The sequence below is a fragment of the Microcaecilia unicolor genome, chromosome 12 (genome assembly GCF_901765095.1).
Source record: "Microcaecilia unicolor chromosome 12, aMicUni1.1, whole genome shotgun sequence".
NCBI lineage: Eukaryota > Metazoa > Chordata > Amphibia > Gymnophiona > Siphonopidae > Microcaecilia > Microcaecilia unicolor.
Window position 1 is genome coordinate 26838895 of NC_044042.1, and position 13514 is coordinate 26852408.

General features: G+C 41.5%; 1 protein-coding gene across 1 annotated transcript in view; it reads left to right on the forward strand.

Moving 5' to 3' along the window:
• Nucleotides 1–13514, forward strand: part of KDM5B (lysine demethylase 5B) — a 246733-nt gene that overhangs the window by 49884 nt on the left and 183335 nt on the right. Inside the window, 3 exon segments of the mRNA XM_030221829.1 lie at nt 949–1071; nt 8991–9161; nt 12595–12651. Coding sequence (XP_030077689.1) covers nt 949–1071; nt 8991–9161; nt 12595–12651 — 351 coding nt within the window.

Consider the following 13514-nt stretch of genomic DNA (forward strand, 5'->3'; position numbering starts at 1 on the left):
CCATTATATCCCCAAAAGGAATATGTGGTAGTATCATAGATGGAACCATCATAGCACATTAGGTGTTTTGCCAACCATTGCTTTTATCTTATAGATCTATTATGTTCGAGTACTTGAGCACCTATATACTGCAGTTACAAATTCATATACATTCAATTTCGTAGATATAACACACAATACTATACAGTATACAAGATGTCATATGTGCACAATACTGCAAATATAACTATTGCTAGATTTCAAGTATAGAACATAGGTACGTTATAACTTGTGCCACAGATTATGTGAATCCCCACATTTACATATGCTAAATAAGATACTACAAAAACAAAGCTATTGCATATGGTAATCACGTCCCTTGAGGCTATGGCGTGCTCGTGCTTATACTTCATAAAAACCGCTCATAGTCCATTCATCCTAGCCATTCTCTCCAACTCAGTGAAGGTTCCCTTTAGCTCTGGCCGAGTTTTGTGTAGCGTCGTCAGAAAGGGAAATTACAAATCGAATATTAAACCAGTAACGGACACCAAACCCCGAGCAGGTCTGGGATCCCCCCTCTCTCACAGCTCTGAGCTCAGGCTTTTAGGAATGCTGTCTGTATTGGCATTGTCAAATATCATCTGTCTGTGTGGCTGCTTTGAAAACCTGTTGTAGGTGAGCAATTCTGCTGTTTTACCTCCTTTTATATAGCAAATAAAGCATCTAGTCTCACTGGTGTCCTTTTTATACAGTTTCAACTTGTCTGCACTGTATAGTATTTCCATTTTTTGATACTGGTAACCATGTGAGGGGGGGAGAGCTGTCTTTTGTTTATGAATGTGATGAGCATATTGCATGGCTTATGGCTCTTAAAGAAAAAATGTGAAACGTTTAACAACTAGAAACGGATGTTTTTTTATATGCAGGATGTGCTTTGTAAGTAATTAATTCAAATGTTTTCTGTGTTAGGCTCAGACCAGGGTGAAACTTAACTTTCTGGACCAAATTGCAAAATTCTGGGAGCTCCAAGGATGTACCCTGAAGATTCCCCACGTTGAGAGGAAAATTTTGGATTTATTTCAACTCAACAAGGTATGGTTCAAGTCCCCCCCCCCCCCCTTTTGTTTTGTACAAGAGGAAGAAAGTACATTGGATTGGGATAGAATATTTTCTGTAATAAAAAATGTAATGGTGAAACTGCCACTTTTGGTTAATAGGCTTTCTTTGCCACCTGAATGTAATTTGGGTGATAGCCAGCAGCAGTCTGTGTTTCTTTTAAAGCTGGTTATTGCTGACTGAATTAGACCTGGATATTCCATGCCATTCCCTTTTGGTACACAGTGGCTTGCTAGGAGTTATCTGTGTATCGTCAGTATTTAGAGGTGATAGGATAACTACCTGATTAACTTAGGAGAGCCTTTTTGCTGCCTCAAGTTAACCCGATAGCTTTGTGGGTACCACCAGTAAATATCGGTGATACCTGAGAGATTTCCACTCCATCTTCACTCTGCCCTCGGACTGCTGTACTATTAACTAGATAATGCCACAGCAGTCAGAAAGGATAACCGGCAGCACTGTCCAGTTATGTGTCACTGATTATCCTGTGGAGCATAGGCGGTTGGTGGCCCAACTGTTTGGGGAGGCGAAAGGGGGCGGGGTTGGGGGGGCGGAGCTTAAATCCATAATTGTCTGATAACACACAGAAAAAATAAATTAAAATAAGTCACAATACCTTTTATTAAATTTAGGTATTAGATATGTATCATATGTCAAAGAATAAAGTGGTTGCTCAAAGCATATACTAACCACAATCGCTCAACTGCAAAACACTATGCACAACTTTATGCAAAAACACACTCAGAACCTTACTGTACCATATGAAACAAGGGATCATGATACGTGTAGAGCCACAAAACACCCTAATTCATGTTTAATATGGGATAAAATGCCATAAATAAGTAAATATAAACTTTTAATGTTGAGCACCTAATTCTCAAAGTGGACATATTCCAAACACTATAATGAAAATAAAATGATCTTTTCTACTTTTGTTGTCTGGTGACTTTGTTTTTCTGATCATGCTGGCCCAGCATCCAATTCTGCTGCTATCTGTCCTCTTAACTCTGTTTCCAGGGCTTCTTTTCCATTTATTTCTTTACTTTCCTCCTTTCTTCTTCATTTCTTGCCCTCCATCCATAAGTAAAAGCTGGGTTCTCCTCTGTGGAATTGACTGGAGGAGGTATAATGTGGATCCAGCCTTTGCCTATTTTCTCCATCCAGCACCAGGCCTCCCTCCCTCCCACCCAACCGGCACCAGGCATCCCACCAGGCACTCCACCCCACCCAGCACCAAGCATCCCTCCCTTCCTCCCACCCACCATCAAGCACCAGGCATCCCTCCCTCCCTCCCACCCAGCACCAAGCACCCCTCCCCACCCAGCACCAGGCCTCCCTCCCACCCACCCACCCACCCAGCACCAGGCCTTCATTCCTTCCTTCCTTCCTCCCTCCCTCCCTCCCACCCACCCACCATCAGGCCTTCATTCCTTCCTTCCTCCCTCCCTCCCACCCAGCACCAGGTCGCCTTTATCCTTCGTGCTACAAAAAAAAAAAAACAACAAGCAATCGCGGCACCGCGCGCTGTCCAGTTCCCGCCCCCCCTCCGAAATTTAAAACTCTTACCTGCTCGGGGTTAAGGCGGCATCAGCAGCGACAGCACCAGTGAAAAGCCTGCTGGTTCAGCACACCTTCAGCTTCCCTTCTGTCTCTCAAGCTATGGTCCCGCCCTCATTTCCTGTTTCCGCAAGATTTTGGAACATATTTTGGACAGTAGGGAACGTCCTCATGTAGTACCAATGGATTTTTTATTGAGATTAATCAAGATCACATTAGCAGAAAATTATTTTACTTTCAATAAAAATATTATATACAAAAAACAGGAGTCTCGATGGGGGCAGCCTATTCACCCACAATTGCTAATTTATTTATGGAATCTTATGAATGTCAATGGGTGTATAAATCAAGATGGAATCATTTGTTGAAATGTTGGTGGAGGTACATAGACGACATCTTTGTTTTGTGGGATGGCACTCCTAGTGAATTACGAGATTTTGTGACGTATTTGAATGGGTGCCACGATACCATCAAATTTGAATATCATAGTAGTTATTCTGCCATTTCTTTTTTGGATGTGCGATTGACTATGATTCAGAATAAATTGCAAACATCTGTGTTCGTAAAACCAACAGATCATAACACGACCTTACATTTCCAGAGTATGCATCCGAGTCATTGTAAAACAAACATTCCTTTTGCACAATTTTTGCGGTATCGTAAAATTTGTTCCTTTAATGAAAAATATTTTCATCAGACTTCTAATTTGCAACAGAAATTGGAAGAAAGAGGATATCCTAAGAGTTTAGTATCTAAAGCAAGAAAACGGGCTTTGTATAATCATAGAGATTGGCTGTTAAACCCCAAAGAGCATAGCACAGAGCAAGAAGAGGTGGTAACATTTGTAACTAGATATAATATACATACAAATCAAATGGTTAAAATAATTAAAAAAACATGCTGCAATGTTGAGGATTTATCCTTGTTTTCGTGATCTAAGGATTTTGTTTGCTTATCAAAGACAGAGTAATTTGAGTGATTTACTATGTGTGGCTGATACGTGGAATTGTCAAAAAAGCGATGACAGGATGAAGGGTCATCATAGTGCATGTGGCCAGTGTTCAGTATGCCATAATAAGCTGGATGTGGATGGATTCTGGGATGTGCATAAGGGAAAGTATGATTTGAAATCTCTGTCAATCTAGATGATTTATCTTTTGAAATGTTCCTGTAATTTATATTCCATGGGACAAATGTAACGGATGTTAAAAACGAGGTTGATAGAGCACAGACATTGTATACAGGCTAAAAAAACTTATGAACCTTTAGTGTCTCATTGTCTGTTGAAACAGCATGATTTTTTGGACTTACAATGTACAGTTTTGGAACAAGTCCGTATGACGGAGCGAAGAGGAGATGTGAGGAGAATATTAAGACAAAGAACAAAGATGGATATACTGTCTGCAAACCGTGATCCCTAAAGGGTTAAACATATCAATTGAGTGGACAGCATTTCTGTGAGTGGATCGTAATTGATTGAGTCTTTGAATTTTGACGTCAGTGAGGACGTAAGTAATGGAGAAGGAAATGACGTATATATAGTGAAGGGAAGCCGTCCTGGATTCAAAGACGCCATTTGTGGTGAATGTGAGAAGCTTGGGATAAAAAATTTGTATGCAGTATCCAGCCCTTAAAACAGCCCGATTGTGGCGAAACAGGGTCTCCTGTTGGGCTTTATGGACATCGAAGACCGTGGAATTTAATGCGGACTAGTGGCATCATTACTATCCAAGTTAAGTTATAAATGTTTATTTCACCGGATGTGATGTTGAAATAAGCCTCTACCCTAGTGTATTGTGAAAGGTGTATGTACAAGTATTCTATGAATAAGAAGAGTGGAGGTTTTTTTTTGTGACGATTAGTGATTGAAGAGGAGTTCTCTAATTACTTGAAAGGGTTGCCTTTAATGAGATATCCCCATGGTTTCTGAAGTCTTTTTTTTCTCCACATATTTTCATGAATAAATGGACTTAACACCTTCAATACAGGGTTTTTTCTGAGTAGAATTTGGTTGTGAGATTAATTGATATATATTCTCCCAATTCCTTTATTACATATTAGTGTGACTTCAATTACCCCAATATTGACCAGATAAATGTTACATCAAGGAGTGCTAGGGAGGTACAGTTCTTAGATATAATAAATAACCTTTTTCTTAGATCATCTGGTCCAAAACCAACAAGAGGGGAGCTATTTTAGATCTAGTCCTTAGTGGAATGCAGGGCATGGACCAAGAGGTAATGGTGTTGGATCCACTGGGAAGCAGTGATCATAACTTGATCAAATTTTGAGCTGATATCTGGAGTGAAGTCACTAAGGAAATCTACTGTAGCAGCATTTAATTTTGAAAGGGCATCTACAACAAAATTAGGAAAATGGTTAAAAAGAAGCTAAAAGGGTTGGCTGTAAAGGTTAGGGCTTTAAATCAGGCATGGACATTGTTTAAAAGTATCATTGTGGAAGCCCAGAACAGATGTATTTCACGTAGAAAGAAGAGCCAGCATGGTTAAAAGGTGAAGTAAAAGAGACTATTAGAGCCAAAAGAGCATCCTTCAAAGAATGGGAAAAGGATCTGAATGAAAAAAATAAGAAGCAGCATAAGTACCGTCAAGCTAGATGCAAAGCATTGATAAAGAAGGCTAAAAATATGAAGACAAACTTGCCGCAGAGACAAAAACTCATAGTAACACCTTTTTCAGGCACATCAGAAGCAGAAAGCCTGTGAGGGAATCTGTGGGACTGTTAGATCATAAAGGAGCAAAAGGGGCACTCGGAGGACAAGGCAATAGCGTAGAGGTTGAATGAATTCTTTGCTTTGGTCTTTATGGAAGAAGAAGATGTAAGATCTGCCTGTACCAGAAATGGTTTTCAAGGGTGACAATGCAGAGGAACTGAAAAATCTTGGTGAACCTGGAAGATGTACTTAGCCAAACTGACAAGTTAAAGAGCGATGAATCACTTGGACCACATAGTATACAACCTAGGATACTGAAAGAACTCAAAACATGAAATTGCTGATCTGCTGTTAGTGATCTGTAACCTGTCATTTAAAATCATCCGTAGTACATGAAGATTGGAAGGTGGGCAATGTAACACCAAAATAACTGGGACCGGTTCTATTTAACATATTTATAAATGATCTGGAAATCAGAACGATGAGTGAGGTGATTAAATTTGCAGATGACACAACTATTCAAAGTTGTCAAAACACATGCGGATTGTGAAAAATTGCAGGAAGACCTTAGGAAACTGGAAGACTGGGAATCCAAATGGCAGATGAAATTTAATGTGAACAAGTGCAAAGTGATACACATTATGTAAGCCACATTGAACCTGCAAATAGGTGGGAAAATGTGGGGTACAAATGTAATAAATTACCTAATGCTAGGGTTCAACTTAGAAGTCAGCACTCAAGAAAAGGATATAAGTGTCATTGTAGACAATATGCCGAAATCTTCTGCACAGTGTGTGGCAGCGGCCAAGAAAGCAAACAGGATTCTAGGAATTATTCGGAAAAGGATGCAAAATAAGATTATAATATCTCTGTATCGCTCCATGGTGCAACCTCACCTTGAGTATTGCGTTCAATTTGGGTCACTGTATCTCAAAAAAGATATAGTGGAATTAGAAAAAGTTTAAAGAGTGACCAAAATGATAAAGGACAGAACTCATCCCATATGAGAGAGGCTAAAGAGGTTAGGGCTCTTCAGCTTGACGGGTTGGAAGGGGGGATATGATTGATGTCTATAAAATCCTTAGTGTTGTAGAACGAGTAAAAGTGAATCGATTTTTTTTTCACTCTTCCAAAAAGTACAAAGACCAAGTCACACTCAATGAAATGACATGGAAATACTTTTAAAACAAATAGGAAGAAATATTTTTTTCACTCTTAAGAATAGTTAAGCTCTGGAACTTGGTGCTGGAGGATGTGGTTACAGTGTTTAGCATATCTAGCTTTAAAAAAGCTTTGGACAGGTTCCTGGAGCAAATGTCCATAATCTGTTATTGAGATGGATATGGGGAAGCCTTCTTGGTCTGGGATTTTTGGCATGGAATGTTGCTACTAATTGGGTTTCTGCCAGGTACTTGTGAATTGGATTGGCCACTTTTGGAAGCAGGGTAATGTGCTAGATGAACCATTGGTCTGACCTGATATGGCTGCTATTAAGTTATGGGGTGGAAGGGCATTCATACAGAACCTGGAATGCACACAAGATCAGTATCTGTTCATAAGGAGCTGTTTTAAAAACTATATATATAGATACTAGTAAAAAAAGGCCCGTTTCTGACACGAATCAAACGGGTGCTAGCAAGGTTTTCCTTGGAGTGTGTATGTTTGAGAGAGAGAGAGAGAGAGAGAGAGAGTGTGTGAGGGATGGAGTGTGTGTGTCAGAGAGAGACAGAGACAGCGTGTTTGTGTGAGAGAGAGTGTGTGAGAGAGAGTGTCTGTGTGAGACTGTGTGTGTGTGACAGAGAGAGTATATCCGAGAGAGTGTATGTGAGAGAGTGAGTGTGAGCCCCCATCCCCCCTCTCGCAGGCCCCCCTCCCGACCCCCTCCCCACCTCCCTCTCTCCTGCCCCCCCCCAGCTATCCATGTCCAGCGAACCTCCTTCCCCCCCCCCCGCGCATCAAACCCCTTCGCCACCCGCAGCTGCCAGTGGCAACGCTGTCCAGCCGCTGCTGCTTCTCCTGTTGAGCAGCAGCAGCCGCTACAAAAAGAAAAAAAGCAATAAATGTTTTAAAACCCAGCCCAAATCATTTGCAAATGCCCGAGTCTTAAAATGCAGTCTCTGCAGCCGCTCCTCCTCTTGCCTGTCACGTCGCTGCGCTCCTCCGGGGTCTTACTCCATTACTCCACGGGCAGTGACGTGGAGGCAAGAGGAGGAGTGGCTGCAGAGACTGTGTTTTAAGACTCGGGCATTTGCGAATGGTTTGGGTTGGGTTTAAAAACATTTATTGCTTTTTTCTTTTTGTAGTGGCCGCTGCTGCTCAACAGGAGAAGCAGCAGCGGCCAGACAGCGTTACCAGTGGCAGCTGCGGGTGGTGAGGGGGTTGATGTGCCCCGGGGGGGGGGGGGGGTGTTGATGTGCTTTGGGTGGGGGGAGGGGGGTGTTTGTGCCAGGGGGGAGGGCTTGGGTGATGCGCCGGGGGGGGGGGGGGGGTTCTGTGGTGCTGCACTTATAGTTTTTTTGATGCGCCGCTCCCTGCCACTTGCTCCGAAGTGGCAGGGAGCAGTGCACTGACAGCTGATTCCCAGGCAGGGGGAGGTTTCCCTACTCCTCCCCCTGCCTGGGAATCAGCTGTGAGTGATGTCATCCTGGCTACGGAGCCTAGCTCAGCAACTCCAGGAGCCACGGACACAGGCAGTCCCACAGAACGTTGGTGGTGAGAATTATTATATAGGATAACTTCATTGAAAACCTTGCATTAACTGCTTTAAAGTTCACTAGCTCTGTTTACATAACTTTCTGTGACAAAGGTAGGGGAAAATGCAGCCATAAAATGTGGTGGTGATATTTGATTATGGCAGTTGTGCAGATAATGGATGAGCATTTTAGGGCCCCTTTTACCAAGCTGCAGCAAAAGGGGGCCTGTGCTGGCACTGGCATGTTTTTCACCCGTTCTGAAGCCCCCTTTTACTGCAGCGGGTAAAAGGGAAGTCTGTTTTTCCTGCAGGGAAATACATGGCCATTCGTTGGAGAGCCCTTACCGCCACCCATTGAGGTGGCGGTAAGTGCTCCCGTGCTAACCCGGTGGTAACTGGGCAGTGCGTTACACTGCCCGATTACCGCCAGGTGCACTCTGTTTAGCGAGCGGTAAGCCTGTGTTGGGCTTACCGCTGCTTAGTAAAAGGGGCCCTTATTTTGCTAATTCTCCCTATTGTGCACATGAATGTTTCTATCCCTGTACTCTAGAAAGACATCTCACAAATGTATCTGTTGATCTGCTTAAGCTACTTATAAAATATTCCGTAAGCAAAGAATTGTTATGGTAATTCATATGTCTGTTTAAACAAACTCTCTTATCTCCAAATGTCTGAATCCTGATACCTGTCTGAACATGGTCTCTGAGGCTAAACCCTACTACTACTACTTAACATTTCTAGAGCGCTACTAGGGTTACGCAGCGCTGTACAAAATAAACAAAGAAGGACCCTACAGTTATGCTGGCTGGGTTCTTAAGTAGAAATTACTTAACGTAACCCCTAAAGTGACCTTTTCCCTTGTCCAAATATTAGTGAGCCATTAATTTAAATGGTAATGCTAGCAAGGTTTATCCAAACTTGAGCTTTCTTGCCACATAATGCTTCTCTAACCACGATCTTTTGCTTTATTAGCTGGTTTCAGATGAAGGTGGATTTGACACTGTCTGTAGGGAGAGAAGATGGACCCAAATAGCCACAAAAATGGGTTTTGCTCCTGGGAAGGCAGTGGGATCTCATGTTCGAGCACATTATGAGCGCATTCTCTACCCTTACAATTTATTCCAGGCTGGAGCTAGTCTGCTGGTGAGTATCGCTGAACTGTAAAAACCTCTTAAAATGAGACAAAGAGCAGAAGTCATTGAAAGGTGATGGGAACTGCTGCGATGGAGAAATGAGGGGAGTGGGTCTGCAGCCTGATATTTTATTGTAGCCCACTTACAATGCACCAAAATTCCAATTAATGAATTACATTTATAGATGTGTTTTTAAAAATGTGAATGAGAGAAGAAATTTGTTCTTTCTCCCTTTATAGGCTCCTGACACAATTGAATTGAGATAAGTGGGAAGCACATTGTTTCAACTTAGCCTTTGGCCTCAAAGATGTACTTTCCTTTCTAATGCATAAACTTTGATTTTATTTTATGGTGTTCAGTGCGCCTTAGAATCTGTCGACAAAAAGGATGGATCGGTTACACAAGTGGTGATATCCAGTGGTGTTTATAAAGTTAGCTCTCAATGTAGAAAACATTTTTTTTGAGAATGGGCAAGAATTCCAGTTCAGATACTACTTAATGAGTGAGTCCCTTAAGTTTTGCCTCCTACAAGTTATCACATGGATATGGTGGCTCTCGATATTCTTGGGTTTGTGGTTTTTTTTTTTGTTTTTTGCTGCTAATTTCCCTGGTCCCCATCTCTACCCCCTCTCTCCCTCCTCCTTGTGAGGTGAAAAATGCTTTTGTCCTTAAAAAAAAAAAAATGCCATAATGATTGAATCTGTTAACAAAGATTTCATGATTAACTACTTTGAATGCAGCAGACATGTCGAATACATATTCACATCTGGGCAACATTGTGGGGAAGGGGGAGCCTATCCTGGAAGGATGGGCTCCACCTTAACCAGGGTGGGACCAGGCTGCTGGCATCGGCATTTAAAAAGGAGATAGAGCAGCTTTGAAACTAGAACCTGGAGGAAGGCTGATAGTCATTCAAAAACGCATGGTTCGGAACAAGGTATCTTTCAAAGATATGATTAAAACAGAGAAGCTAGGGTATCCCGATTGCAAGTTTGCAAAAGAGACCATAGTAGATCAGGTGACCTTAAGTAAAAATCAGACGAAAGATTGCAAATTAACACTGTCAACTAATGAGCAAGACGTAAATAGGAACAACAAACATAGTTTGCAATGTCTATATGCAAATGCCAGAAGCCTAAGAAATAAGATGGGAGAGTTAGAATATATTGCACTAAATGAAAAATTAGATATAATGGGTATCTCTGAGACCTGGTGGAAGAAGGATAACCAGTGGGACACTGTCATACCAGGGTACAAATTATATCGTAATGATGGGGTGGATCAAATTGGTGGAGAGGTGGCCTTGTATGTTAAGGCGGGCCTTGAATCAAATAGATTGAAAATTCTTCAGGAAACAAAACACATCTTGGAATCCCTATGGATTGAAATTCCATGTGTAAAGGGGAAAAGGACAGTGATAGGAGTGTACTACCGTCTACCTGGCCAGGATGAACAGACTAATGTAGAAATGTTATCAGAAATTAGGGAGGCTAACAAACTAGGGAACATTAATAATGGGTGATTTCAAAGCCAGTATGGATTTAGTGAGGGGAAATCTTGCCTCACCAATCTATTACATTTCTTTTAAGGGGTGAAGAAACATGTAGATAAAGTTGAGCCAGTCGATATTGTGTATCTGGATTTTCAAAAGGCGTTTGACAAAGAACCTCATGAAAGACTCCAGAGGAAATTGGAAAGTCATGGGATAGGAGGTAGTGTCCTATTGTAGATTAAAAACTGGTTAAAAGATAGAAAGCAGAGAGTAGGGTTAAATGGTCAGTATTAAAGCAGTTGTAAGACTAGTTATCTATTTTAAACTAATTTCTAGTTTTCACTAGTTGAATGTTCAGCATTTTGCTCTTTTTTTTTTTTAGTGTATATCAACATAAAAAAAAAATCCAGTGTTTTGAAAGAAGTCACTTGGTGCTGGTTTCAAGAGATTTTAGTGCTACTAATTCTAAGTTGTGCCCTGTCTGTGAAGGAAGGGGGGAAAGGGTGTTACATAGAGAGAGAAAGTGAATGGTTGAAGGGGTAGGAGAGATACATATGAGAGAGAGAGAGGGATAATGTGGGTAAAGGCTTATATTATCACAGAGAGACTGGGTGAAGGCTGGGGGGCATGGGAGAAAAAGAGCATGGGTGTGCTGTAGTGCGGACACGTGTGTCTTGACCTCCCAAGTGTTACAAAATATTAAATGCCCCAGATTTAAAAAAAAAAAAAAAAAAAAAAAGTTGAACAAGATGGTAGATGAAATTTAATGTGAGCAAGTAATAATGCACAAAGGGGTTCTTTTACTAAGCTGCAGTAAAAGGGGTCTGTGCTAGCGTGTGTTTTTTGACACGTGCTGAGGCCCCCTTTTACCACAGTGGGTAAAAGGCTATCTCTAAGGACAAGAAATGGCCATGTGGTAAGTGAGCCACTTGCTGAGCAGCCATTTTGGAGTGGAGCACTTACCTCCACTCATTAAGTGGCAGTAAGTGCTCCTACATTAACCCAGCAGAAACCGGGCGGGCAGCACCGGGTAAGCACCAGTGCTACAAAAATAGAAACTATTTTTGTAGCGCTGGAAATGCCACACGCCAACCCTTTAGTAAAAGGGCTCCAGAATAATCTAAACTACAGCTACACAGTGCCAAATTCCACATTATGCATCATCACCCAGGAGAGGGGGTCTACACAACATGGTCAATTCATTGAAATCCTAGGTTCAATGGATAGTGGCAGTCAAAATATCAAACAGGACAACCTTCAGTCACAGGGTTTCCCACTTGTGTGACTGACTCATTCTTCTTGTCAATGGAGAAAATGGAAGTAGGTACTTGTAAAGGATGTCTCTGTAAGCTGCATGATAAATTAGACACAACCATCTACCTACATTCTGGGGTGGTGATACCTATGCACTTCAGTATACTGAGGGAATTTGTAAGATAGGGGCTGCATGGGAAGTCCCACACATGCTCAAAGACCCTGCTGTATTTTTTCGGAACTTTGTGAGAGGTATCCAGGTTGGATGCTGTAACTCGCTTGTGTGTCTGATGTATCCAGTTTTTTGTAGAGAGCTTTCCAATTCAAGAAAGCAACACAGCTTTACTGATCAGTTTTAGATGTTGTAGGTATGTGTATCATTTAAGGTTCAGGTTTAGTAAAATTAATTAGCGCCTGGAAAAACTAAGCTTTTTTGGATCTGTTATTTCAAGCTAGACTGACTATCTTGCATGCCACAAAATGCTGAAAAACATTAAATTCTTGTGATATAATCACTGTAAAGAAGCAGAGAGCTGCATACTGCACCAGACAAGCAGCCAATAGAAAATACTTTTTTCATTTTGAAAATTCAAATATAATTTTAGAAGAGAACTGACCCTTAATTGGCTGCATGTGACCTCTGCTGTAGAGGTCACGCTAATTTTGTAAAGTAACTTTCCAAGCTCTCTTTCATTAGGCACCTGACACTTGTCCCAAACTGATGTATTTAATGGATCATGCAGCTCTGGAAAAGGTATGTCTCCTTCATAGTTTATTTGGGGGGAAAATATTCAGACAGTTCCTGTTTATTGTTCCTTTTGTGTACTGTTCTTTTATCTAAGTTGTATTGTCTTTGAGATAAGCCATGAAAAGAACACTGAAACAAGTTTTCTTTTTCCAGACGTTTTCCCAGTTCTGGGTTCAGTTGTATGATTGTGTCTCAACCTTTTCATTCCAGAGCTTTCTAATATTGTATGTTCTTGTACTTTGAAACAGGATCTCTATCCAATGTGTTCCATAACAGTAGATTTCCCAGATGCTTCCTATCCTGGAATTAACTTTATTGAAAGTTGATGTGATATGGCTTCCCAGGGCAGCCGAATATATCTTTGCTTGGAGGGCCAGACAAACCAAGCCCTGTTTCCTCCCATTTCTTAGCTTCTACTGATGTGAGGCAAAAAAATGGGTAGAGCATTCTGTTGTCTGTGTGACTTTCTGTATGTGCTGGATCAGAGATTGTGCTCAGAAAGAAGAAGCCATTGTGTTCAGCATGTGGTGTTTCCTTCCCCTTACATGTTAATGTTGTATGCTGTTTATTCCTGGCCTCTTGGTGTAATTGATAGGTCACTTGCCTATTGTACCCACCATGATCTGAGTTCAAATCCCATATTGGGATTTCTGTTAGGTAACCAGCCTCTGACCAATTCAGCCATCAAATTTGCCTTTGGTACTCAGCATTAGCTGGGGGGGGGGGGGGGGGGTAAAATGACCTGGGAAGTCCACCCTGCTGTCAAGAAACCATCATGCAAGTGGTGGCCCCCATAAGTCATTCACTACTTGGTAATTGTATACAGGGGACTACCTTTAATTATTCTTGCAGCCTTTGACATAAGCACC